This window comes from Echiichthys vipera (assembly GCF_963691815.1).
Source record: "Echiichthys vipera genome assembly, chromosome: 21".
NCBI lineage: Eukaryota > Metazoa > Chordata > Actinopteri > Perciformes > Trachinidae > Echiichthys > Echiichthys vipera.
In genome coordinates, this window is record NC_139846.1 from 5,071,729 (window position 1) to 5,097,445 (window position 25,717).

The 25,717-nt window shown below is 42.0% G+C and overlaps 1 protein-coding gene across 1 annotated transcript in view; it reads left to right on the forward strand.

Moving 5' to 3' along the window:
- The window catches only part of drosha (drosha ribonuclease III), a 106,020-nt gene that overhangs the window by 26,345 nt on the left and 53,958 nt on the right, over positions 1-25,717 (forward strand). The window contains exons 15-20 of the mRNA XM_083935828.1: positions 2,175-2,274; positions 7,305-7,412; positions 14,133-14,240; positions 23,072-23,210; positions 23,311-23,371; positions 23,670-23,729. Of these exons, the coding sequence (XP_083791954.1) occupies positions 2,175-2,274; positions 7,305-7,412; positions 14,133-14,240; positions 23,072-23,210; positions 23,311-23,371; positions 23,670-23,729 (576 nt within the window). The remainder of the gene's footprint in view (positions 1-2,174; positions 2,275-7,304; positions 7,413-14,132; positions 14,241-23,071; positions 23,211-23,310; positions 23,372-23,669; positions 23,730-25,717) is intronic.

A 25,717-nucleotide genomic window follows, 5' to 3' on the forward strand; every position in this document is an offset into this window, starting at 1 on the left:
TCAAGTGGACCTGTAGCATTCCTGTAATACACATGTTTACATGCAACACGTTTGAGTTGAATGCGCTTACATTTACACCTGTGAAAACATTCTGAGTGGCAGCTTCTCTCTACTCTCTCATGAGCCTGAAGTTGAGCTCATACTGTAACTTACATACTTCGCTCTGATTGGGCAATTTTTCTTTTCCTCACGCTGCCACTCCACATGCATTTGCTGACTGCTGTGTTTTCATGCATCAATTTTTCTTTTTTAAGCCCTGGAAGCTTAAAATATATTGTAGTAGATTGTTCCTCAGGTTTTTTTTTTATATTCTTGACAGGAGTAGTAAACAACAATGTGCCTCAGTTTAATGAGGAAAATTAACGTGGCTGTCATCAGGTTGTCTCCACTTTTCGTCATAGTATTGGACCGTCCTTAACTACACCACTACATGCTGCTGGGGACCTTTTTGACTGCATTTGTCATCAATGAAGTGGGGGGCATTAAAGACTGCACAAAGGCAAAATAACCAGGGAGAGATAATTAAATCTTTTTTGATTAGAAAGCAGGTCGAGGTGTTATATAAATACTGTGAAAGTATTAAGACACTGATTCCAGAGAAAAAGGCACACAGCAGGTATTCAGAAAATGTGTCTTTAAACGAGCCGTCAGGACTTCTCTATGAGCACATTTTATGTCATGAACAGGATTAGTCACATGCAACAAACATCACAGCATCGCTTGTCAGAGGGAATCAACGATGCTTAAGGTAGCGTGATTGTAAAATGTATCTGATCAATGATGCAGAAATGAAGATGAAACAAGTTTTAAATGTGTATTACTTGTAATCAGGATTTCCTCACTCACTACTGGTCTTGGCTTACCTCACCCACCAGGTGCTAAATAACCACAAATATGGGAGTTCTGTCTGTAAAGGTCCCTGTCATGTTGGAGTTGAGCCATTACCGAACGTTCCACGTTTGAATGCCAAAAAGCCATTACTTTAGCAGAAAGATGAACCCAGCAATGCTCCAGATCCCGTGCCTGAAAAAAGGACTAGAGCTGGAAACAGGAGATAGAGAGAGGGGCAGAACAGAAAGAAAGAGGCAGCATATGCTAATGGAAGCATGTGCGGGGAGTGGCGAGAGCCGCTGCAACGCTACCCTGAGAGCACACAGCGGATCTGTGGAAAGGTCATTCGAGCGGATTGGGGACGTGGGGGCCTCCCAGGCTGGATACTCTCTCTCTCTCTCTTTCTCTCTCTCTCTCTCTCTCTCTCTCTCTCCATCCCACTCTCTCTTACTTCCTCTCTGTGTCTCTCGTCCACTCAAGCTGCTTCAGTGCGGAGGTGGTGGTGAGCTGATAATCGGGGCGGTAAAGCCGTCTCATTCCCTCGTCTCCGTCTCTAATGAAGTCCCCACTATTAAAGCGCTGTAATTCTTCTATACCACAGTACACCCTTACTTCCCTCCTTTTCCTTCCTTCCTTGCTCCCTTCTCTCTTTCTCTTCCTCCCTTCTCCTTCTTTATGCCTCTCTGCCTTTCTTTCTCCGTCAATGCTTCATCCTATCCCCCATATCTCCTCCACCTTTCCGGCACCCCCCCACCCCCCCATCCCACCAATCATAATTGAATAACTCTGCGTAAATGAGGAGAAAGTCTCCTGAATGGTAGCAGAACGGTCACACTCGGCCCTCAGTGCATCAATCAGGAGGTCTGATTGAAAGGGGGGGGGGGGGGGGGGCGTTGGTGGTAAGTATGGCGGCTACATGTCACCTTGCCGATAACTCCCTGCCTCCTTTCAGATGCAAATGAGAGCTAAGACAACAGGGTTTAATAGAAAATGAGAATAAGGAGGTTATGAGATAGCTCTCGAGCCACGCGTCGGAGCCACTCGAATGTTTCATGACTTGCAGCTTTTTATGAGAAAATATAATAAGGTGAAGTGCAACTCGTTAGTCAGGGTGTGTGAACTTTGCTCGCTGTTCAACCGGTGCACGTCTGAAACACACACTGTTCTGCATCCACTTTCCTCACACCCAAGCAGCTAATGCAATAACGGCCACAGGCAACTGTTAAATTATGTTTAATATCGGGGCAAGCTGCCGATGAAATATTGATGTGTTGTTGCAAAGCAGGCGAGCGAGGGAGACACACTCTTGTCAGCCTCACACCTCCCTTATTTTGTGTTGGCAGGTACCAGAAGCTGTGGAAGAGCTATGTGAAACTACGCCACCTGCTGGCCAACAGCCCCAAGGTCAAGCAGATTGACAAGCAGAAGCTGACGCAGAGAGAGGTGGGTTGAAAGAAAACAAACATACTTTGATATATATAATTTTGGTTTCCCGTGTCATACTCATATTTCAACATTGTCAGGTGGTCCTGTGCTTTCAAATTAAATATCGTGGGAGCTCATTTCCCACAGATATCAAAGGTTCTGCTGAAAAAACTGGAGCATTTGCACTCGCTGCAGAAATAAGAGCAAAACTATTACGATTATTCCTGCTGTGCGCACTGATTCAAATGCTGCTTATCTTGGAACTTGTTAGAAGTATTGCCTGCATTTAACAAGGATGCTGTTTCAATAAACAATAGTGAGAAAGCCAGAAGGCTACAAAGGCAACATTATTTTCTGGTTTTGTTGTAGAAAACACAGCCTTGCTTTCACACATTTAATCATTTGATACAACGGAGGAGCATTTCAATGTTGCATCCAGGGCTTTACCTTGGAAAAATATTAGTTTGCACATTAGTATCATGTACATACAACCAGATATCAGGCGTGTAAGGATGCATCAAGGTAAAAACATATTGTTAGCTTTAAGATACGCTTTTATTTTTAAATTCACACTTTATTCTTCTTATTATTATAATAAAAATAATAAGTATAGTTTGTTTTTCATTAAAATGTTTTGGGAAAAAAAGATTAAATTATAGTTTAGTTGCTTTTTGTGAGTTGATATAAATGTAGTGAGTGTGTTTAATTGACATATGGTCTCAAAGAATACCTAAAATATATCAGTTGTGTGTGTGTGTGTGTGTGTGTGTGTGTGTGTGGGGAACATATAGGGGAAGGACTGGAAGTAGAGATGTGAATGTGTTTCAATAATGTTTACAAAAGAGAAAAAAAAGCACACATAGTGACCCTGAACGTGACTGAAAGAACAGGCTCACTGCAGTTACATCTTACTTCCATAGAGGACGCTAGAAACAAGTTGTCAAATCTTATGGAGTACAACTATAACTGAAGAGTCAAGATTAAACAGAAGAATTTGGGAATTTGTATTAATGTAGGAATTTTGAGCAAAATGTTGGACAGTTTGCTCCATCCATAGCAATATTTGCTGCAATAAATCATAGTATTATCATGCTAGGGTTTGACACTGAAAATGTACATTTGAACCGATATCAGTTCTTGGAATGTGGTACAGGTACCTGTATTTCTGTACTTTAGTCCCTCTGTAATAACAAAAACAGTGATTTCCCTTCTACAATAAGTCCAAAGCCATTTATCTTAATAACTTAATAACATTGTGTTATTTATTTTAGATATTTTTGACACCACGCAAAAAAAAAAAACAGTTCCTACCTCCGGCCTGTCAGTCTGTCAGCAGTGCATACAGAACGCTTGTGAGTCTGGAAAACTGTAACGACCATGACCACTTTCGGCTTGCTGTTACAGTATATTATATTTCAGTGAGCATTGACTGTCTTTATAAGTATTGTTGTCTTGTGTTCTTACAATTGGTATTTTGTCCCCGTTGAGCACTTTACAGTTGTTTTTAAATGTGCCCTATAGATAAAGTTTGACTCTAATAAGCTTGCTCCCTGTCAAACATGCAGAGGAGAGGACAGAGAAGACTGATTTAAAGTGGATTGGTAGTCTCTAGTAACAACGTAACTAGAGTTACCCAACCCCACCTCATGCTTCAGGCCCTTTCCTCCAGCATGTTCATGTTTAGCTAAAAAAAAATATATATATATATTTTTTTTATATATATATATTTTTATTCTCTCCCTTTTTTTGTCTTTACTTTAGGTATAAATACTTACTGCATTATGCAGATGAATTTGAAGCTCAGAATAAAACTGCTGTAACTGCTCTCCTGAGTTGAGTGCGAAGGTCAAACCACCACCAGGGACTGATAATGAAAAAAGAAAAAGGTTGAGATTTGGTGAAGTAATGACCACGTAGCCACAGGGAATCTCAGCGTGCAGCTGCTGTGTGGCCTAGCGTGCTTTGTCCCGCCGTATCTCTCCTTTAGGGACTGGTAACTCCTCTACTGTAGATACAGTTTTTTTTTTCTCACTATCTCAGGCGCAGAATGTGTCTCTTCCTCTGGTCTGTTTGATACGCTCCGAACCAATAATAAGTAAGAACTCAGAGCTCAATTAGCTTATTTCCCAGGTAGCTCGTTAAAGCTCTCTGGCTAACAGGCCCTGACAATCCTACAGTCAACCTGCACTGGTGCAATTAGTGAACCCAAACACATGCAGTCTCACACACTCACAAGCATTAGCCATGTCAGTGTCTCTGTAGTGCAGTGGCAGTGTGGCATCACTACTTATTTAATGCACCGGGGGGAAGACTACGTGTTGGTTTCTCTGATAGGCATTTTCTCCCATCTACCCTGTCAGAGGTGCTCACAGCAATGTTGCCTCACTCCCAACTGGCTTCTTTGATACCTCCGTGCTTAGTCTGCAGTCCACGGAGCTCCAGGGAGACCAGAGTTGTTCATCTTGGCTAGAACTGGCCTTCACACCAGGGACAGCGCCTCCGTACCCGTTTTCTAAATCTCATGCTGAAGACATGATGGGTGTTTGTGTGGGCGGGGGTGGTGTGTGGCATTTAGAGACATGCAGATTGTCGTGTGTGTTTCCCAGATGGATTTAGTGCGAGTCGCTCAGCCAAACGCATGACTGGGACTCAAACATGCAGACTGATATTGTCTATAGAAAACACTCCAACTGCTTTGAATCCAAATGTGTTTTTTTGGAGGATTTTGCATTCAAATATAACAATTTCATTGTTATTGGTGAACAGTCTTTACAGTATAACCAATAATGACTGTTCTAAAACCTGTATTGAAAAGGAATGTAACTTTACTTACTATCTCATATCTCTAATTTGAATAAGTATTCAGTCCTAAGTCAGTACTTTGGCAGTGCATTAAGCTTCAAGTCTTCTCTATCAGCTTGGCATATGTGGATCTGGGGATTTTCTCTGATTCTTCCTTGCAGATTTGGCCAAGCTCAGTCAAGCTGTATGAGGAGCATCTTTTGAAAAGCTTTCTTCAACTCACTCCACAGATTTTTTTCCATCAGTTTCCAGTCTGGGCTTCAGTTGGGCTGCACAGAAACTTAACGCTACTTTTCTGAACTTTTTCCCCAGACGATTCTAGTGTTGACTGGAATGCGTTCATAAGGATCGTCGTCCTGCATTTACTCGCTCAATCTGAAGACTTTGGCTCGTAAATCTGGTTCTTGATGATAATTTTCATTCAGTTGGTTTCAGCTTAATTTTTTTTTAGAAAGCAATCAAGAAAACTATGTGACATCCAGAGAAAAAAGAAGGTGACAACAAGGTATGCACCGATATTTGTCTTGTTGACTAAAGTCAGCCTGCCTGCAAATAAGAAGGTATTCACACAGATTGCTGTGGCCGATGTTTATCTACTGCATTGCATCAATTTTGCACTGGCTAAATCTTGGGTTAAAAGGTTAAAAAGGCTTTTAAAGCAGTTATATAAAAAAATATTTTTCTTGTGAAAGAAGGTTATATTAAAGGTTGTTTGTATGATTGGATTTGTGCTCCTTCGGAGAGAGTTTAATGAGGAGCTGTATGACTTAAAACTGTCCAGTTATATTTCTAATTAATATTTCTGATGCAGCAATAGCATCAGTATTTCTTCGTTAAAAGAAAAACAAAGAACGGTATTGAAGGCTTTTGTCAGTGGAAAAGATGATTTCATTCTTCTCCTGACTGATTTTTGGTGATTGACAGATGCTTCATCCTGCCAGGTATCTCTGAAAGTGCCTACCCTTTTTCGAAACAGTTTCCAATGACGGCTGCTCTGATAGTTCTGTGTAACAAAGCATCTGGTGAGTCAGGTTAATGCTGAACCACCGAGAAATGCAACCGCTTTAATCCTCTGGCTTTCCACTGCTCAGTCAGTGTGAACAGTAGAACAAGCTCAAGTCTCTGAAATGAAGTAAGCAAAGGGAGCACAAATGCAACAGATGTACACTTCCCTTCAGCAGGCAGTGAATTTCAGACAGTGTCTCTTGTGTTTGACCTCAACCTGATCTAGAACACAAACACTCCTCTCAGCAGAAAGATGCGATGATGAAAGTCAAATGGGCCGCAACTCGTCCGTTTTACCGTCGAAAAGTTAGTCTCTGCCTCGCCAATTATTTACTTTTTGTACTTCTGTCCATTCCCTGACCCTGTAGAAAGCCTTGCATAATAAAGTATTTACATATCACACACATTTCACTGTGATTACTGCTTTCCATTTACAGTGGCTGGCTGTCCATGGAAAGCCCTACTGCATGTGTGTGTGGTTGGGCATGTGTTGTGCGTGGGCGAGCGTGTTCACTTTGATGCACAGTTCAAAGTGGGACGGCATTATTTATTCATGCCTTTGTTGTTCTTATTTCCTCTGAGTCAAAAAATCCTGGTGTTCCATTTTCGGCAGATCACTTTTAGCTCAGACGGAGTCAATAATTCTCAGCTGTGTGCGCACACACATTAGGAGGTGAAGTCTGTCAATAAATCTTCCATCTTGGTTGTTATTTGTAGGACCCACTTGTCTCAGACTCACCCCCCTCCCTCCCTCCTCCCTTCCCTCCTACAGAATTTCCAGTTATTTGCTGTAGGGCTGACATGATGCTGTGTGTGCGTATGTGTAATGATTCCTGCTGCAGCAGCTGCTGATGAAGGTACCTCTAGGCTCTTGCATGATGGTCCTAATGGGCAGGCAGGTGCCTTGGCTCTTGTTGACTGGGACTGAAGCCTCCATATCAGCCTTCCCACACCCAGTACCTCCACTGCCCACAGCCATGACCCATTGTAGCGCCTCAATTAGCCAGGACCAGCAGAGCTGTCACTGCCCTTGTTGCTCCTGTCCACTGCTGTACTGTATTTATGTCATACTGTACTACGGAGGTTTCAGTTCATTGCGTGTGCCAGCCTATGTGTTGAGGGGAGCAGGAGTGAAAGAAAGGGAGGGGGTTGAGGACAGGGTGGGGTTTTTCAGTATGGGAGCTGTCCCCGAAGGCTGTGCTCCAGCAGATCAATAATTGACTGGCTTGATTGTTTGGCAGGAAGCTCTACAGAAGATCCGTCAGAAGAACACTATGCGCCGTGAGGTGACAGTGGAGCTCAGCAGTCAGGGCTTCTGGAAGACTGGCATCCGCTCCGATGTCTGTCAGGTAAGTCTCGTCAACTGTATGCACGCACAAACACTGACACATGCATACATGCTGCAATACATAGTCTTAGATCTGACACGTGGAAGCACACAACACATTCAGATGTTGGTACACACAGATACATGCATAGATCTACATGCACTCACACACTTACAGTGCCTATAGAAAGTCATGATACCCTTTTGAAATAGTCACTTTTTTTGTTTTATAGCCTGAAATGATAACACATTTAAAAAAATATGTTTCCAGCGTGATTTACACATTTTGCCTTATAACATTCAAGTGATTTTTTTTTTTTTTTCAAAATTTCTGAAAATTAATCAAAAATGAAAAACTAGAATAGCAGGGTTGGAAAAGTGAGGAGTCCCCATATGTAGTCCTTTGTGGGTGCACCTTTTGCTTTAATTACAGCCATCAGTCTGTTTGGATTTGTCTCCATCAGCTTTATGCACCTAGATTTGGAAATATTTCCCCATTCTTCCTGCAGAACTGTTTGAGCTCAGTCAGATTCTGTGGTGAGCAGTGATGGACTGCACTCTTCAGGTCAGGGCTCTGACTAGGCCATTCTAGGACATTCACTTTCCTGTCCTTTAGCCACTGTGTTGTTTTTACAGAGGTGGGTTTTGGGTCATTGTCATGCTGGAAGGTGAACCACCTGCCCATTTTCAAGATTCTAACAGAGGGACGAGGGTTTTCCTCAAGAATTTGGGTGGACTTGGCAGCATCCATGTTCCCTTCAATCCTGACCAACTGCCCAGTCCCTGCTGAAGAGAAACAAGCCCACAACATAATGCTGCCACCACCATGCTTCACTGTAGGGAGGATGTGTTGTGTGTGCCTATCCACAACTTTATCCTGGAGCTCTTTTGAAAGCATCTTTCAAACCATGGTGAATTATTTGTTACCAGGCAGCACTAGGAGTGGAATCCTCAAGGAACAGCTGATTTTATTCTGAAGTGAAATCAAAACCACCCCAGTTGATGTCAGGTGGAGGCCAATTAATTTGGTGTGTAACTTTGAAGATGATTGGTTATACCTGAGAATGTTTATAATGGTTGTTCTAAAGGGACTCATCACTTTTCCAACCCTGCTTTTCTAGTTTTAACTTTTAATTATTTTTAGAAATTTTGAAGAAAAAAAAAATTCACTTGTGAATGTTGTAAGGCAAAATGTGTAAATCACGTAAATCATTTCAGTCTGTAAAACAAAAATAGTCACTATTACCAAAATCTATGATGACTTTCTATAGGCACTGTACATACACTCTATCATAGATAGATGGACCCTCAGACAGTGTAACAAAGTGCTTAATAAGTAAAAAAGATTCATAAAATCAATAGAATGAGGCAAGGACACATACGATAATTTTAAGTAATAAACCTGACATGGTTTATAATCAATATAATTAAAAACAATAATTTTTCTCCAGATTAATTGTTCGAAAATTATGAAAATCATATTTGACCTTAAACAATGAATTGATTATCTAATAAGCTCTTGAGTGGGCTGTGGCCGAGGTTAAGTTCTCAGATGGCAAATGTCCGCTTGGCCCTTTTCACGCATCCTGTTCAAGGTTGGGACTTTTGCTCGTTTATTCCGCCTTGCCGTCTGTATAAGACTCATGAAGACAAATTGGAGTCAACCAAAAGGCGACAAATCAATTTTGGGAGTAGCCAAAGTTATTGATATCTTACAGAAACACTGCGCACGTCTGTACACCTTTCACCTCTCTCTCTCTTCCTCTCCTTTCTTTCTCTCTCTCTCTCTCTCTCTCTCTCTCTCTCTCTCTCTCTCTCTTCCTCTTCCTCTCCTCCTCTCTCTCAAACAGCGCTGTCAGTCTGACAGTTGTGCTACTATAATAAAGCATAAAGTTGCCCCTTGCAGATCAGTTTCAGGTGTTTGATTAAGTTAAGTTTTAACTTGCCTTATCAAATGCTTTGTTACACACAACCGTCTGAAAAAGCATCATTGAAACTGTTGAAAAAGGGGAGACCCTTTCAAAACATTGCTACTGCAGCATCTCAGCTAACCTCTTTAGGAGCAGTCATTGTTGTTTTGCTCAAACAGTTGCCTCTTCGTAACACAAATGCACTACTCAGAGCCTGACGAGATGGATTTTCATGCGATGGGATCCCATGATTCCCGCAGGATTTTGGTAAGGTAACTGGAAAAATATAATTCTGCGTAAAATTCTATTATAATTTGCGTTTTCTTGCAAAAAAATATATTATGTCAGGGTAGGCCTATTTGGTGTGGTAACCTAACAAGGGTATGTGTGTGTGTTTGTTTGTTTGCATGTGCACGAGTGCATGATGGGGAGAGAGAGAGGGAGAGAGAGAAAATGTGTGTGCTAAAGGCAATAAACTCATTCATTTACCATGAATAACTTACTTTTCTAAACAATTCAAAGTGATGCATAAAACTCTCTTAGACATGCGTGTTTACTCAAACAGGTTTCAAAGATAAATAGATCATTTAGAAAATGAATTAGAGATAGATATTATCAGTAAAGAGCGAGTCGCTCACTTCCTGTTTATCGTAACAACAAGCAACGAACAAAACTCAACTGACACATTTACTCAAACAAAACTATAAAGACTGACCAGGGAGGTGATGTTATGTTTAACATTCATGAAAAACTAAACATAGAGGCATTCACAAGGACAGCTAACGTTACGCATTCTCTTCCTGTTTCTCTGTAACTACGGCAACCGCCCTCCTTAAACCTGAACAGCGGTGCTCGGTGAAGTAACGTTAACAACGAGCTGCTTTTAGCTCAGACGCTGAATCATCGATGTCGCGCTGTTGTGGTAGAACAGTTCTAGTTCACAGTGGACACATTGCACATTTTTGGCTTCTTTTTTAAGTGTGAAACGATCCCAAACTTATTCTCTGCCTTTTCCGGATGTAGTGGTGTGCATCTGCAAAAACAGTCCGTGTGGAACAATGATCCCTGCGCTGAACAGGCGGCAAAGCGCGCAAGATAGGAATTCAACGAATCATTGAGGCAGAGATTTTACCTTGATGCATTTCTCAATTAATTGTTTCCCTAGTAACAACTGATCTTATTTAAGGCAGAATTGCATAATCTCTGTGTGAAAGAGGCTAAAGACACCAATCTCATGCTTTGGTACGACTTTTAACATATCTGAAGCATTCTCTGGTATCTGTAGGGGCAGATTCTCAGCAATCTAAACAGAAGCCAGATCTTGAACAGCCCTAGAAGTTATCAATATAATATTTAAATCAATTCTAAAACTGACTTAGAACCAATTCATGGCAGCTGAATACTAAGTGCTATAGTCACGTTTATAGTCTTTTTCTGGGTTACCTGTAGTAACTTTGTAATACAGCACAATTATCTCTTTAAATTTGCCCACACATGCATACGGCAGTGGTTCTACTCAGTGACACAGACCAGTGCTTATAGCACAGCCAGTCAGAAACATGGCTTCTGATCTTTCCTCAGATTGCGTCACTTTTCTACATAAAGTGTCAAAAACAGTGTAAGGAAAGTGGACTCCCACAGAGCCTCAGCAACCATACCCTTCATTAAGTAACATCTCAGACCTGACCTTTATTTATATACAACTTCAGCAACCACTCAGACTGGCAAGAGCATTACCTCTCTCTTCATGCAGTTATTAGCAGCAAATTAAAGCAAGGTGGAATTTAATATCTATATGGTCTATATGTTATCCCTCTCCTCTGAGGGAAGAGGGACAGTATATGCAGCAAACAGTTTAGCATAGGCAGCCCTAATGAGGCTTGAACCATAACCCTAAATGTGTTAGTGCCATGCTGTGCCCAATGAAACACACAGCTGTATTTGTTCATGGATTTGTCAGAGTAATAAAATGGGCTCATATGCTTTACTTTATAATTCTTTAAGTTGTCTATCCCAATATTTTCTGCATGTTATTCAGAAAATAATTGCCATCAGTGTTGCACATCTTTTGCTCTTAACACATCCAGCCTCTGTGCGTGCAGCCAGAATAGCCTATAGCTGATATTCATGCTCACATTTGGAGAGGAATGACAGAAAGTTATAGCCTTGCCAACCAGACCTCTCTTACAGCAAGGTCTAGCAAAGAAGGATCCGATCCATAATTGGCGCCCAATTATATTTGCTTCAAGCTGTACTGCTACGACTAATTGGTTCATGAATAATTTCAGTTCGAACTGCGGTGGTACACTCTGCACAACGTGTGACACAGACAAGATATAACGGCAGAACTGACCCAGAGTTTTCTTGATTCTAAAAGCAGGCGCTCTATTCGGAACAAAATCAACCCCCACGTTACTGACATCGCTCGACTACACCAAGGTTGTTTCACTTGAAAGGTTCTTGTCAAGGACCAGGCCACACACTGGAGGAAGGGATTTTTCATTCATCAATGTTTTTAAATATTATAAATTCATTTTTTTGATACTCTACACCTGTTCCTCTGCTTTGTCTTCCTGCCTTTTTTGTGTCCCTGATCACATCCATGCGAAGGCTATCAGTCGACTTTTACATTTCAAGGGGAAAGGAAGATTGTTTCTCCTTCTACACCAGAGGACATAAGCATGGACCGGTCTTTATTTACTGCAACGGTGTCTTGCATTTGTTTATTTATCATCACCTATTTTAGACATAAATCAACCTACTTAAATACCACAAGGCAGAGCATCGGGGGAATACAGCTCTCTACATTTGCATTGTGTGCAGTAGGGCTGTCCCGCAATATGTTTTTTTTTGACCGCTTCTGTTGACTTTGAAGCTTTGAAAATCCGGCGTCAGATATCATTCAAAACCAGAACAGTTAGGTGCAGAAGTTTGGTGTCGCCATCACTTGTGTAAAGGGCAAAGCTTTACCTAACGTCACAAACTAAGACTATATAGGCCTGTCCTAATAAGCAAATAATCTATCAATCGCATGATAAACTTTTAATGAACTTGATAACTTTGCCAGCCGCAATAATTTCCATGTTTCCTGTGTTTTCCTGGTGTCCCTCGATCAAAGAGACTGGAGGAGCAGAGTTTTCACTCTGGTGCATCTGTTTCCACTGAGCCCTCTCTCTTCCTCAGCGTAATGAGGAGTTAACCCTCGTCTGGTGTCGTGTCAGTCACTTGTGAGCCGCATGTCTCTGTGTGGGGAGGCGGACCCCTGGCATTACCCAGAGTGCAGCAGAAGAGCCCTGTGAGGAGCAGGCTAGAGGACAGGTAGTTGAGATTTGGAGGAATTAAAACAAAGAGTAAGTTAGTTTCCGTGTGGAAACACTTCAGGTTCAAACCGAATGACCACAGTGAACCACTTCACCTTAGCGAGCCGCTGTGTCACATTTGTAGTAAAACAGTAGCAACTAAACCCGCCAATGTGTTTAAATAGACTGAGAGTCCAATTTATTTATTGCTTTTGGTAGTTTTTAAAAATGTATTTTGGATATTTAAAATGTCTTCCAGTTCTAGTGTTAAAATATTCTCTCTTAACTCAAGCCTTACAATGACATCTCTAATGCACAAGATAGCAGCGTACATCAGTATAAACGTACTGTTTTATTTTTTATTCTGTGATTCAATGGAAAACAAGTTGTGATAACCATTTTATCACATTCCAGTTCATTAAAATGTATATAATGATGATTTAGAGTGCAGTTTAAAATTCATGCCTGTAATATTTCATCCAATGGAAGAAGAAAAAAAATTCAGGCCTCCGGTCTGGTTGGCCAGTGTCCAAACTGGCCAAACATCATCTGAGACAGTAAATTAGAAATGTCCCACCTTTTAATTACCAAGGTATCAACTCTAACAGCCTCTTCACACACACACAAAGTCAGTCACTATGGCAGTCATCAGAACAGGTCAGGAGCTATAGACAGGACCGGGGCCTGGCTTTGTTAATTGGCTGCTTAACAAGGCCTGTGGAGTGTGTCACCGCAGCCCCTGTGATGGTCCCAGGGTGACGTGGTAGCGCTGCTTGTAGCCGCTGGGCCTCGGGCTCGCCCTCCCCAGAAGCACTAATTAAAACATGCACGACTCCCTCCGCTCTCATGTGGTGGCACGGGGTTAATGTGTGTACACCCAGCCTTTGCTACACTCTCAGCCACTGCGACTTGATAAGCCTCTAATGATTCGCTCTGCAACTGTCAGACTAATTTGCTGACCACCGACTATTTTCAATTTTGCGGTTCGTCCTCACTCTCCATGTTGCATTCCCTCGCCGATATGCATGCGCTCCCTTCACTCACCTGCCAGCTCCTCCTCTACGTCACCCTCCTTTTTCACTTTTCTTTCACTTTGTTGCATTCAAACTTTTTTTCTTTCCTTTTTTAATACATGAGGGTCAGAGGGGGCTGTCAGTGATTGTCCAAATGTAAGTGTGTCAACACGTTGAAATGGGCTTCGATTTTTTACTGTCCTGTCCAAATGTGAATCTCCCCTCCTCTCTGTCATTCCCTCTCACAGCGCAGCAATTGGGTTTTTGATTTCATCTCTCTGTTGCAGAGCGCCACTTAATAAATAATGACCGGCTGATTGATTTCTCCGTGCCTGTTCCCTCCATCAACCCTCTCCCTTTCTTTCTCCCAATCTCTTCATCACACTTTCTCACTCTTCTCTCATATGAGGCATGATCCTTTACCCCCATCTCTTCTCGGTTCTTTCCCTTTCCAATTTTGCGTCATTTTGCCGCCTTGCCTCTTGCCCTTTTTTTGACAATTTCTCTCTGTCCTCCACAGCACGCCATGATGCTGCCGGTTCTCACCCATCACATCCGATACCACCAGTGTTTGATGCACCTGGATGAGCTCATCGGCTACGTCTTCAAGGAGCGCTGCCTCCTTCAGGTAAGGCACAGTCATGACAGCGCCTTACTTACAAAGTGATGCTACTCTATGCCCCAAAAGAAGCTGCATTATTTAAACTCTAGCATAGTAGAAAACTAACAGGGTAGATATGGGTAGGCAAATCTCTGTGGTTCTTTTAGGCATGGGCACAGTGGTCAGGCTGGTTAGATAGTCTGATATATAAAAAAAAAGTTAACATTTGGTCAAGGCGCTTCTTGTGCGCAGAGATCCAGGGAGGCAGCCTCATTACTGTGCCAATTCCCCCTCTGCAGGGATAGTTCAGGTGGAAACCAGGGCTCAGGAGTCATCTAAGGTAACCCACACACTGGCCTCAGTCATATCTTTGCAACAAGCAGCCCCGGTTTGCTGTGGATTGCGGTGACAGTAGTCAGGACAACAACAGCCTCCTCCGTAATACCAGCTCTCCCCTGTCAGGTCTGCAGCCTCAAGCTGTATGCTCTCAGAGTAAGCCCCACTGCTGCCTCAAGCAATATTGAAGAGCTGTCATAACCTGATACATAAGAAATCAATGTGTTGTAGCCCATACATAGTTAAAAATGGGAAGGATGCATTAAGATGCGCTCAAGGCTCTGTATGTGTCTGTGTGCACGGCTGCTCATTGCTCTGGGCGTGTTTATGTGCGGGGATTTGCCTGTATCGATCAACGATTGGCCTTTTTGTAGTATATATAATGACGACCTGTCATTACAATGCCTAAAAAGGAAACGCTGACCCACTGTGAGGCCAGCCGTGGGCTTGACAAGCTGCAGCCCTTTCATTGAGGCGACGCCCACTTGAGCTTGACATCTCCATCTCCCGGGGATAAGTTAATGAGTTTGCCCCTCCCTCTTTCTCATTCCAATCTCTCATCTTCCAAAACAGACAAACAAACAAAAGAAAAAACAATCAGTTTGATGATGACAGCTTGCAGTCCTCTGTAGTGTGTGTTGCTGTAGTCTGTCTACTAAGGTGTTAATATTATGACATCGCTGTTTGTGTGTCTGGATAAAGCAATGTCTGTCAGAAGTTCACCACGACTGGGACTGAAATGGTCTAAGTAGGGAGCCATCATCGCTGCGCCAGCCTCATCCACAACACACACACACAAATATCGGCAGCTAATGTCCCATAGCACACAAACTTTCTGCCCAGATAGGTTTGGACAGGACGACTGCAGGAGTGCAATGGTGCCTGTTCAAACAGCTCTCTACGAGTCAGAACCGATTTTAGATACGCCATCACTTCTTATTTGCCTCCTTTCTGACGGGATGATCACATTTAATGAGTTAAAAAAAAAATTTCCAGTGGCGGTGAATTTATTTTTAATAAGACAGAATCTGCTACCTCTCTGGTGGTTGCATTATAAATTAATTGTGCTTTGATTCATGGTTTGCGTGCTTTGAATCCATTTATCTGTAGCTGTATATAATGTATGGTTGAATGAAAACATTTTTTCAAATCACAGTATGGGTGTTAGAACAAGGTGCCCTTTAAAGGGAAACTCCACTGAAAATCTGACTTTTGAGTGTCTGTGCCGGACGCCTGAGGCTTAGAATGTGGCTCTGAAAAGTAGTATTATTAGCTTAGAATTGAAATATATCGATCAGTAATGAAATGTTAAATTAATCACCAACTATCTTTGATAACTTGATTTATTGCTTTCATTGTGAAAATCCTCTGATTTCTGGTTCAATCTTTTTTTTATTGCCACTAGCACAGTGCATTTTCAAGATGTGCCTGTTGGAAATTGGCCGACACTTCCAGTATTGCTGTTTACAGCTTTCACTAGAACGCTTCTCCAAACCACCTCACACTCGACACTGTCCTTTCCTTGGCTGCTGAGTGATACACCAGCCTTGACATAATTGTGTCCCCTAGCAATGCTAAAGTATGCGTGTCATTTGTTAACAGCTGGCTGTTTGGGACCAGGCTGCATCCAGGAACAAGAGAGTTAATTCTGAAAGTTACATCGCTGATGCTTGAAATTGTTTGAGTTGGATACAATGTAGTGCGGAAAACACACCAAGCAGCGTTCAAGTGCAACCGGCGGCGAGCTGCAGTGCCGTGCCCATGAAAACTTTTAACTCTTTCACGCCTCCTGGCCACAGAAAATTTTAATTAATTGCGACGAGCAGCATTTTTGCCGCTGCAATGTTTTTTCTCTTTCGTCATCTGTTCTTGAGTGATGGAGAGAAATTTGTACCCAGTATGCCGTCCTGCGGTATAACAGTTAATGTTAATGTCAATACGCTACACAATGTAGACGTGATGAAACTACTAATAAATCTTTGTCCCTTCTTCTTTGACGCTGAACTTCTTCAGCAACACAACCAGCAAGCGTGAAGTCGATCGGATAAAGAGTCAAATTATATCAACAGTCAAACACAGCATAATATTTACTAGTCTAAAGTTCTGGAAATATTTTGACATTTTGAACACACACTCGTGGTTCCTAATGAGACATGGTGTGGGTTCTACTTGAAGTTTTTCTACAGAGGAACAGGACTGTCGTTCTTGGTTTGGAGCAGTTGAATTGGTACCGTAATTTCCGGACTATAAGCCGCTACTTTTTTCCCTCGTTCTGGTCCCTGCGGCTTATTCAACGGTGCGGCTTTTCTACGGCTTACGGTAACCAGGGGCGCGCACTACCGAGGATGCGCGAGACCCAGGCAGACATCTGGCGCCAGGTAACGAGAGCAAAACAGAGTAGGAGAGCGTCAGCGACAGTTTGCGCGAAGGAAGTGTTCATGCAAACACCCTCAACATGGAAAACAAACGGAGAAGTGCATATGATGCTGCTTTTAAGTTAAAGGCAATCGATCTGGCTGTCAAAGAAGGAAATAGAGCTGCTGCACGTACCCTTGAATTCAATGAATGGCTGGTTATTTTGATAACGTAAACGGCCGCGGGACTGCACTTTTACTGCCGTGTTACAGGCGAGCACTTTGTATTACTCTGCACCGTTGTATTATTTGTACTCTGCACGAATGCTGTTCGCCATGTCAAAGATGTGAAAGTTTGATTGAATGATTGAAAGATTTATGGTTAATAAATGGGACGCTTTGCGTTCCCAAACAGTCATCTCTGTCCCGACAATCCCCTCCGTGGTAGCAGGAACCCCTATATACTACGGTAATTACACATCAAAACGCCTGCGGTTTATAGTCGGGTGCGGCTTTTATATGGAGCAATCTGTATTTTCCCCTAAATTTAGCTGGTTCGGCTTATAGTCAGGTGCGCTTTATAGTCCGGAAATTACGGTATTTCAGAATCGGAATTTTTGTTGTTTGAAGGGTAATGAGCTGCACTCCCATTAAAAGAATGAGAATTTATTCAGCTTTTTTCATATTTTCTTAGTAGCAGATCATCAGATCATCTGGGAAACAGAGTTCGGTGGGTCTGTACAGAATCAATGCTTGTTTCTAGCCCGTTCTCTGTAATGTTTTAATGAAACAGTGAGGAGAACACATGTCGTTAATGTGTTATGCTTATACTTTTATTTGGTCAGTTAATTTGATTCTGTGCAGCAACATACCTGTTATTTCAGTACAAAATGGCAGTGTGATCCTGGCGTGAGGCAACTGACACAAACCTAGCCTGAGAGCGGGAGCCTCTGCACTCAGCACTTCCCCCCGCCTGGCTCCAGTGGAGCCACAGCCCTTTGAAGCTCCTCTTCTGAGAGCCTCCCTGTTAAACATTTAACATTTAAAACTTGGGGTGGGTTGGGGTTGGAGAGACATGTGTTCACGGTCGTCCACATGCTCCTGCATCCCCACATCCGCCATACCCGCGTAATCCTGCCCAACCCCCTGTTGCTTCATTCCCATTCCTCACTTTTGACCCATGCTGACAGAATGAGAGGCATCACAGGGATCTCAATAATTTAACTGTACAAGTCCTCGGCCCCAGCTCTGATATTGCATGCTTTTGTTTGTGTGCCCCCACGCATGCGGCTGTGACTGTGTATAGAGTACCGGGGTGTTTTATTATTATTATGTTTTGTTATTCATGGCAACGCATGCCCAGCCATGTGATTGAGGTGTCCATCTGTTTCAACTAGGGCTGGCCTGATTACCATTTTACAGGCTAAGAATGTTTGCTTGTATTTCTGAGTGAATATTGGAATTTTCCTTGTAAAACATTTATTACATGGTATGTAATAACATGAGGCATGGCATGAATGGGGATGGCACACATGAACTAAAATGTGCTGTGGGCACAGACCCAGCAGTGATGTTTGGCTAAAACCGAGCATTGCTTTGCAAGTAAGTCACACATGCAAGTCTCAAGTCCTAACCTTCAAGTCCTAAGTTAATGTGGCGAGAAACAAGCAAGTCAAGTCGAATCGAATCTTAGTAGGTTGCCAAGTTTGCATGCAATTCACAGAATTACCCCTTCGTGTTTCAGAAACAGAAAACAGAACGTCTCAATACCAAAAAAAAAAGTCAAGTCCTCATTTTGTGACTCGAGTCTGACAAGAGTCAAGTCATGGACTTGTATTCCCCATCTCTAGCTTGCACGCACAGAGACAATCTTTAAACTAGAGCCTCACTGACAGCACAATATAAATCAATCATGATGGCAAGCTAGCAAACATGCAGCAATTACGCTGGTTTAATATAGAACATGAGGAATGGATGGGTTTTTGGGATACTTTTTCAATAGCACATGTTAAAAACGATACAATTTTCCTTAATTATACATTCGATAATATCAAAAGAACTAAAGCTATGAACAAAAGCAACATTAGCTTACTGGCGGTAGCATGCAGCTAACATTAGCTTACCAGTACCCTGCAGCTGCACTATTTTTCCCAGACATCATGATCACTGCCGAAGTCTGAGACCAACGGTAAAGCCTCTGGGCTCTGACAGGACTTCATGGTGCATCCAGGTGCACCAAGGAGAACTTAAACTGTTAGTACCCTTCTGCCAACTAGAAATGACTATTCCTGTACCACCACTGTGTGGAGGTTATTAATACCGTAATTTCCGGACTATAAGCCGCTACTTTTTTCCCTCGTTCTGGTCCCTGCGGCTTATTCAACGGTGCAGCTTTTCTACGGCTTACGGTAACCAGGGGAAGGCAGCATGAAGAACTGACTTTTCATATACCGGTAGTAGGCTGGTTATTTTGATAACGTAAAGGGCAGCGGGACTGCACTTTTACTGCCGTGTTACAGGCGAGCACTTTGTATTACTTTGCACCGTTGTATTATTTGTACTCTGCACGAATGCTGTTCGCCATGTCAAAGATGTGAAAGTTTGATTGAATGATTGAAAGATTTATTGTTAATAAATGGGACGCTTTGCGTTCCCAAACAGTCATCTCTGTCCCGACAATCCCCTCTGTGGTAGCAGGAACCCCTATATACTACGGTAATTACACATCAAAACGCCTGCGGTTTATAGTCGGGTGCGGCTTTTATATGGAGCAATCTGTATTTTCCCCTAAATTTAGCTGATGAGGCTTATAGTCAGGTGCGCTTTATAGTCCGGAAATTACGGTACATTATTTTGTGTGCCTAGGACCTTTTGCCGTGGAATCGAAAGCGGTATTGGGGAGGTATACTATTTTTATATACCAGTATCATACCAAGGTTTAAAATTCTGGTATCATGACTAAATCCACACGTTTGCCTACTGATTACATTTTCCATATTTATTTTCTGTTCCTCATAAATATCCAGAAACCCACCCAAAGCAGTAAGCTTGTTTCAGCTGATATCACTGTTGTGAGTGAGTGCGATTGTTGTAATCAATCTTAAGCAATTCTGTCTCCGCGATTCAAATACCAATGTTTGTGCTCTTTTTTGATAGTTCCCATTTTATTCACGTGAACTCCATATTGTACATTTAAATACAGTAAGGATGCAGAACAGAACATTCCGCCACACTGCTGTTTTTCTGTTCCATGAGTAAACAAAAGTTGTTAGATTGTGTGCATGCAGGATTCTCCCTTCCCTTTTCTTCTAATGGAAGCTAAGAGACAAGAATACAGTGTGGAGATCAGTGGACACGGCATGTGGTGAAGAAAACTTACGGTTTGAGGCTGCACCCTCATCTTTTGAAGTCCTGTTTAAAAAGACTGAGTTACACTTTTGCTTGTGAAGAATTTGTTTGGGTTTCATTTATTATCAAATCTCTGGATGGAAGAAAAATATTGTTCTTGCCAACGATAAACTGCAGAGAGAATCTTGCAAGTGGTTGTTTTTCTTCTTCTTAATGTGCAAAACAAACTAAAATTGTGACCCAAAAACAAACCGTGGGCTTGCTGAACCAGTGCGTTCCTAAAATGCAGAGGATCGACTATTCAGTTATATCAAATGATCCCAGTCTGTTCGCTCTGTTTCCCCCTAGAGTCCTCATTTACCTGTGTATATCAAATAATGCAGTACATAGTAATGACGTTTTTGGGTGCTGTGTGATGGGCAAACTGTCTGCTTGGCAGTTTCCCTGCATGCAGGTTCAAGAACACTCTTTCCAGTCTACCGCTCTCCACTGAGCAATGATGTTTATTCCCGTTAAGCCAAAGGCAATTGAGCAGCAGCTGAGGCAGTGATCACTAAATCCAAATCCCTCCGATACTTTACGCAGTCATTATGTTGACAGGAACAGTTGCAGACGTCAATCCTCCCCACAGATTCAGCTTAAAAGCCAATACTGTTATTGGATGTTGTCCTTAAATGTTAAGGACCTGCAGTGTTTACAGAATAACTGATGTATTTTTCTTGATTCGTTTCCTTTAGAGTACCCGACTCTGTAGTCAACGCTGTGTCGAAGGCAGTCATTGACTTGTGTCTGACACCGCACAATGGGGGAGTTGGAATTGGAAGTAGACGTGGTTGTTGTTGTTGTTTTTATTAATATTTTTTATCAAACTGTCAACACGGCGCTGAGAATTGCTAGATTTCGGCTTGTGTCTTGTCAAATAACTCGCTTTTTTAATTTTATTTCTCCTACTAAAAAAAATGCTGTTCCACTTAACCACAGTAAAAAAAAGAATTGCTGTTGAATTTCTCGCCTCTGTGTTCAAGGCTACAAAGCTGAAGGTCTCTTGAGCAACTATAAATATTGAAACCTCTCTGTTAACGTTTTACATATATATCTCATTGGAGCTTGAAATTGATTTGAAGATGGCTGAAAGGAGACAAGCATTTTGAAAAGCAAGCCCTGGGGGGAGAGTAGTTGGTTTTTTTTTTTTTAAGGCTGAGATTAACATTCTACTAATGTAAGACTGATAAAGGCTTGACATATCCTACTGAGCACTATCTTTTTTCCTTTTTCTTCCCTCAGCGAGTTTGAGATGTTCAGCCGAGGCAGTCTTTCTAGGCACAGCAGTTTTTGTCCTCCTTTCAAACAAAGCTGAATGTCGACTAATACGTTTCCTTCAGGGTTATTTTACCTTAAATTCCCACTTTTGCTTCTCTTTACAGGTCTGAAAGTTTTAATTTTTATACAGACAACTTTACTGTGACACTCACCTAAATGCTGCTGCCTCTTTTCCTTCAAGCAGTTGCTGATGTAACATTATTGGACTGATTTGCTTTGACCAGTGTTACCGTTACGCTGTGTGTTTGGTTTTTGTTGGTCGCTATGTTAACCGCCGAACTTCTCTGACCTGAACGAAGCGACTTTGATATTTAAGTGGATGTTGGGAAGCAGAGGTGGAATGAGAATCTGAAGATGTCTGTAAAGAAAAAAAGATTATTTTCAGTAGAGTCTGGCCTTTACCAGATATATCGGCATCGATCTTTGTATATGTTTTCCGATATGAAAACTTTTTTTAGACAACATCTAATACAGAAAACGATGCCTGGGGTGATTTGGAAATGGTGTTTTTTTTCTTTATTCAAATGGTTAGCAATTGACTGATACTAAACATTTTTTAATTCTGAACAGTGAGAGTAAGAATAAGCATGGACATTATGTATTATTTAATGTGTCTGTCTGTATGTATATCATTGTTATATGTTTAATATTTGATGTGATGTTGGAACCTGTACCAAGCGGCACTGATAACAAATTCCACCAACCTGGCTGTGTGGTCATTAAAAGAATCAATCAATCATACAGTTACTATTTAGCTTGCGGTTGTATATTTATTCATACGTTCATAGGGTTTGCATTAGGTTGTTTACATGAAAACTGTTAATGATGGATTGTTGGTTTTGGAAAGTCACAGTAATGGTCGTACGCAGGCCTCTTTAATCTGACATCCAGAATGTGTGAGGGGTTTTACAAAGCTAGTCAACCATATGACAAGCACTTCTGAAGGCAAACACCTCCGTTTTTATCCTCCATTTCACCATCCGTGGTGCTGAATCCCAAATGCATTCACAGTAATTGAGTGTGAGTGACAGTGCTGTTAAGGAATATCGTTAACCATAGAATATGTATATATGTTTACCACTTTAGAATGAGCAGAAAAATTAACACAACTTAGTTTGAATGCCAGTTAACAATACAAGAAAATCTAATTCCCCAATAATTAAATACTGATGTATTTCATTTGCCCACACTTATATTGATTGTATTCATGTCAAGTCAGTTTTATTTGTATTTTTCTATATCAGTAGTAGTTTAAACTGGGCTGGAGGAGTTCACATTGTTTGTTTCTGTTTGCTTCCTGAATTTAGCGGGAATATGTAGCAGTTACCTGGCTGTAACTCCAGTTCTATGAGACATGAATTGTCTATTTTCAGTAGAACATAGGCTGACATGTTCAAAAGGACTTCTTGTGTATCTTGAAAACCGTGATATTTCCTCTGACAATAATCGTGATATAAAAATCTCATAAATCTGTTACCTTGCCCTTCTGCTCTCCTCCAGCTGGCCATGACTCACCCCAGTCACCACCTCAACTTCGGTATGAATCCTGATCATGCCCGCAACTCCCTCTCCAACTGCGGCATCCGCCAGCCTAAGTACGGAGACAGGAAGGTCCACCACATGTACATGAGGAAGAAGGGTGAGGTCTTTTTTGCCTTTTATATCGCATTCTTGATTCTATTCTTATGGTCAAGTGACCACTCTTTCTCCGTCTCCTGTGGTCCCTCACCTCTCTTCAGGAATCAACACATTGATTAACATCATGTCTCGTCTGGGGCAGGATGACCCCTCCCCGTCCAGGTAGGCTGCCCGCAGGCACATATCTGTTCATACTATCACTGACCACATGAGCAATCAAAGGGACGATCCCTGTGATTAATATACCCAGCAGGCCCGCTGACAAGAAAATTAACTTTAACCGTGCAAGGAAAGGATATCACAGGGGAAATGAAAGGAGCTAATTTTAAGGGTTAGGTCTACTCATTGAGTGTGAGCTGCTGTTATTCTGTGTGCACCTAAAGTCTTTCTTTCTTTCTCGCTACTTCTTTAACTGTCTTCACATCTATCACCTCTCCACCCCCTCCTCCCCCACCTGTAGGATCAATCACAATGAGAGACTGGAGTTCCTGGGTGATGCCGTTGTCGAGTTCCTCACCAGGTGAGAAAGCGCTTGCGCATCTTTGACGGACACGGCCGCTAATTGAAGCCGACTACAACACCATCGGCCTTTCTTTTTCTCCCCCCTCCGTTCCTTTTTTCACCTTCTCACTCCATTTCTCCCTCTCTCATTGTCTACATCTATCTGTGTCTGTCACAAGCACGCTCTCCTCTATACTCTGGACTCATTCAAGACCGTGATTTACTGGTAATTGGAACTGGGATGTAATTTTTTGCCCCCCCATAAGCCCTTTCAAGGGCCTGAAATTCTCCATGACAACTTGCAATTAGCTGTCACGTATTGCTGTCTGGATGCTGACTGTGTTATTGACTCCCAGGTGATTGCGGACTTCGCTGCCCAGCACTTACCTAAGCACAGTGCTAATTATATGCAGCTATTATTAATCTCTCACGCTACCTAGCATGGTAATGCCCACACTGTACCTTCTCCTCTGGTTGGATGTTGCTGCATGAAAATATAAGAAAAAGTCTTTCTCTCTTGCCACAGGGTCTAGTACTTACACACACAAGTTGCAGAGTAGGTTTTTATCTGACTTCCATTTGCCCAACAGCATATCTTCTACTACCAAAATCTAATTCGTAACCCTGGATGCTAACACTTCCACAACAGTGAACATTCAGGAGCAGGATTAAACCTTAATAGGAACTGACACTGTGTTATACAGGACGCTGCTTCGGCTCCTTATATAGCTTGATCAGTGTTACAAAGACGGTGGTTAGCCTCTGTTTCTCCGGCTATCTCTGGGCATGTTTTGAAATTTTCACTCCTCCCTCCCTGCTTATTCCTTCCTCCTTTGATTGTTAGCGTCTGACGAGACATGCTTGGCCTACACTCTGGCCCCTCTGAATTATTTATCAGCCTCTTGTCCAGTTAAATGGGTACAGCAGATCCAGCCAACTGCTTTCGTGCACCTCCAGTGCGCACTGCCCTTGGAGGCTATCTGCGCCTCTGCCGCCCAGCCAACAGAATATTTTGCACATTTGAATAGCACAGGGAGTTAGTGTTGAACAGAGGGGGGTCACAGCATGATATTTTTTAAAAAGGGTCAGCAGATGATGAAAAAAAAAATAAGTCCACTTGAAATATTTGTGGTCCTCCTTCTGAAAATGTTATATAAGAAAGATTTATTTCAGGTAAGATTTTAAACAAGCAATGATTATTAAAGATAAAGTCCTGAAAAGGCAAAATAGATATTTGGAAGAACACAGTGCTCTGACTTTTTACCCATATAGTTTAAGAAGCACTGCTGCAGAACATATGAGGAACAGAGTGTGGTCTTTACCTAGTCTGTAAAGTGTCCTGAGATAACTTCTGTTATGATTTGGCACTATAAATAAAATTGAATTGAATTGAATGATAAATGGATTCCAGATGAGCTTTAGAAAGCTACAGTTTTTATGTTCACTTAATGATCCTTTTAAGGTCCTGCACGGTCAGTGGGGTCAATAGTTCACTAGTTGAAGGTCATTTTCTTTGTGGATCCACTTTATTTTAGCTTCAGATATTTAAACTGAGGTGCAAACGCAACGTTTCTCTCACCTGAACAATGCGACGTGGTCCGTTAGCCGCTCGCTGTGACTGCACTTTTGCCAGCCAAACCAAGAGTCTCTCTGCCCGCTCTAATTATTTTTCATTACACTAAGTGGTTTTTATTAATTCCAAGTGCTTTGTTTTCACACTAAGATCACAATACCCTGACAAATAGAGCTCTTGTGAATTTGGAAAACAGAACACCACCTGCTTTCCTCCCCTTTGCATTGATTAGAAATGACTGAATTAAATGGCCTGTTTTAATTCAAATGAAATCAAATGATACGCCACGGTAAGGGAGACGCTGGACCGTAATGAAAATGGAACCTGTGCGCCCGGAACCCAGCTGTGGAACCACTGAAGCGTATGCGGCCTTTTCTGGGTTCCAACACAGACCTGGAAAGGCTCAAAATCTCTGGAAAATGAATTGGGTGGTC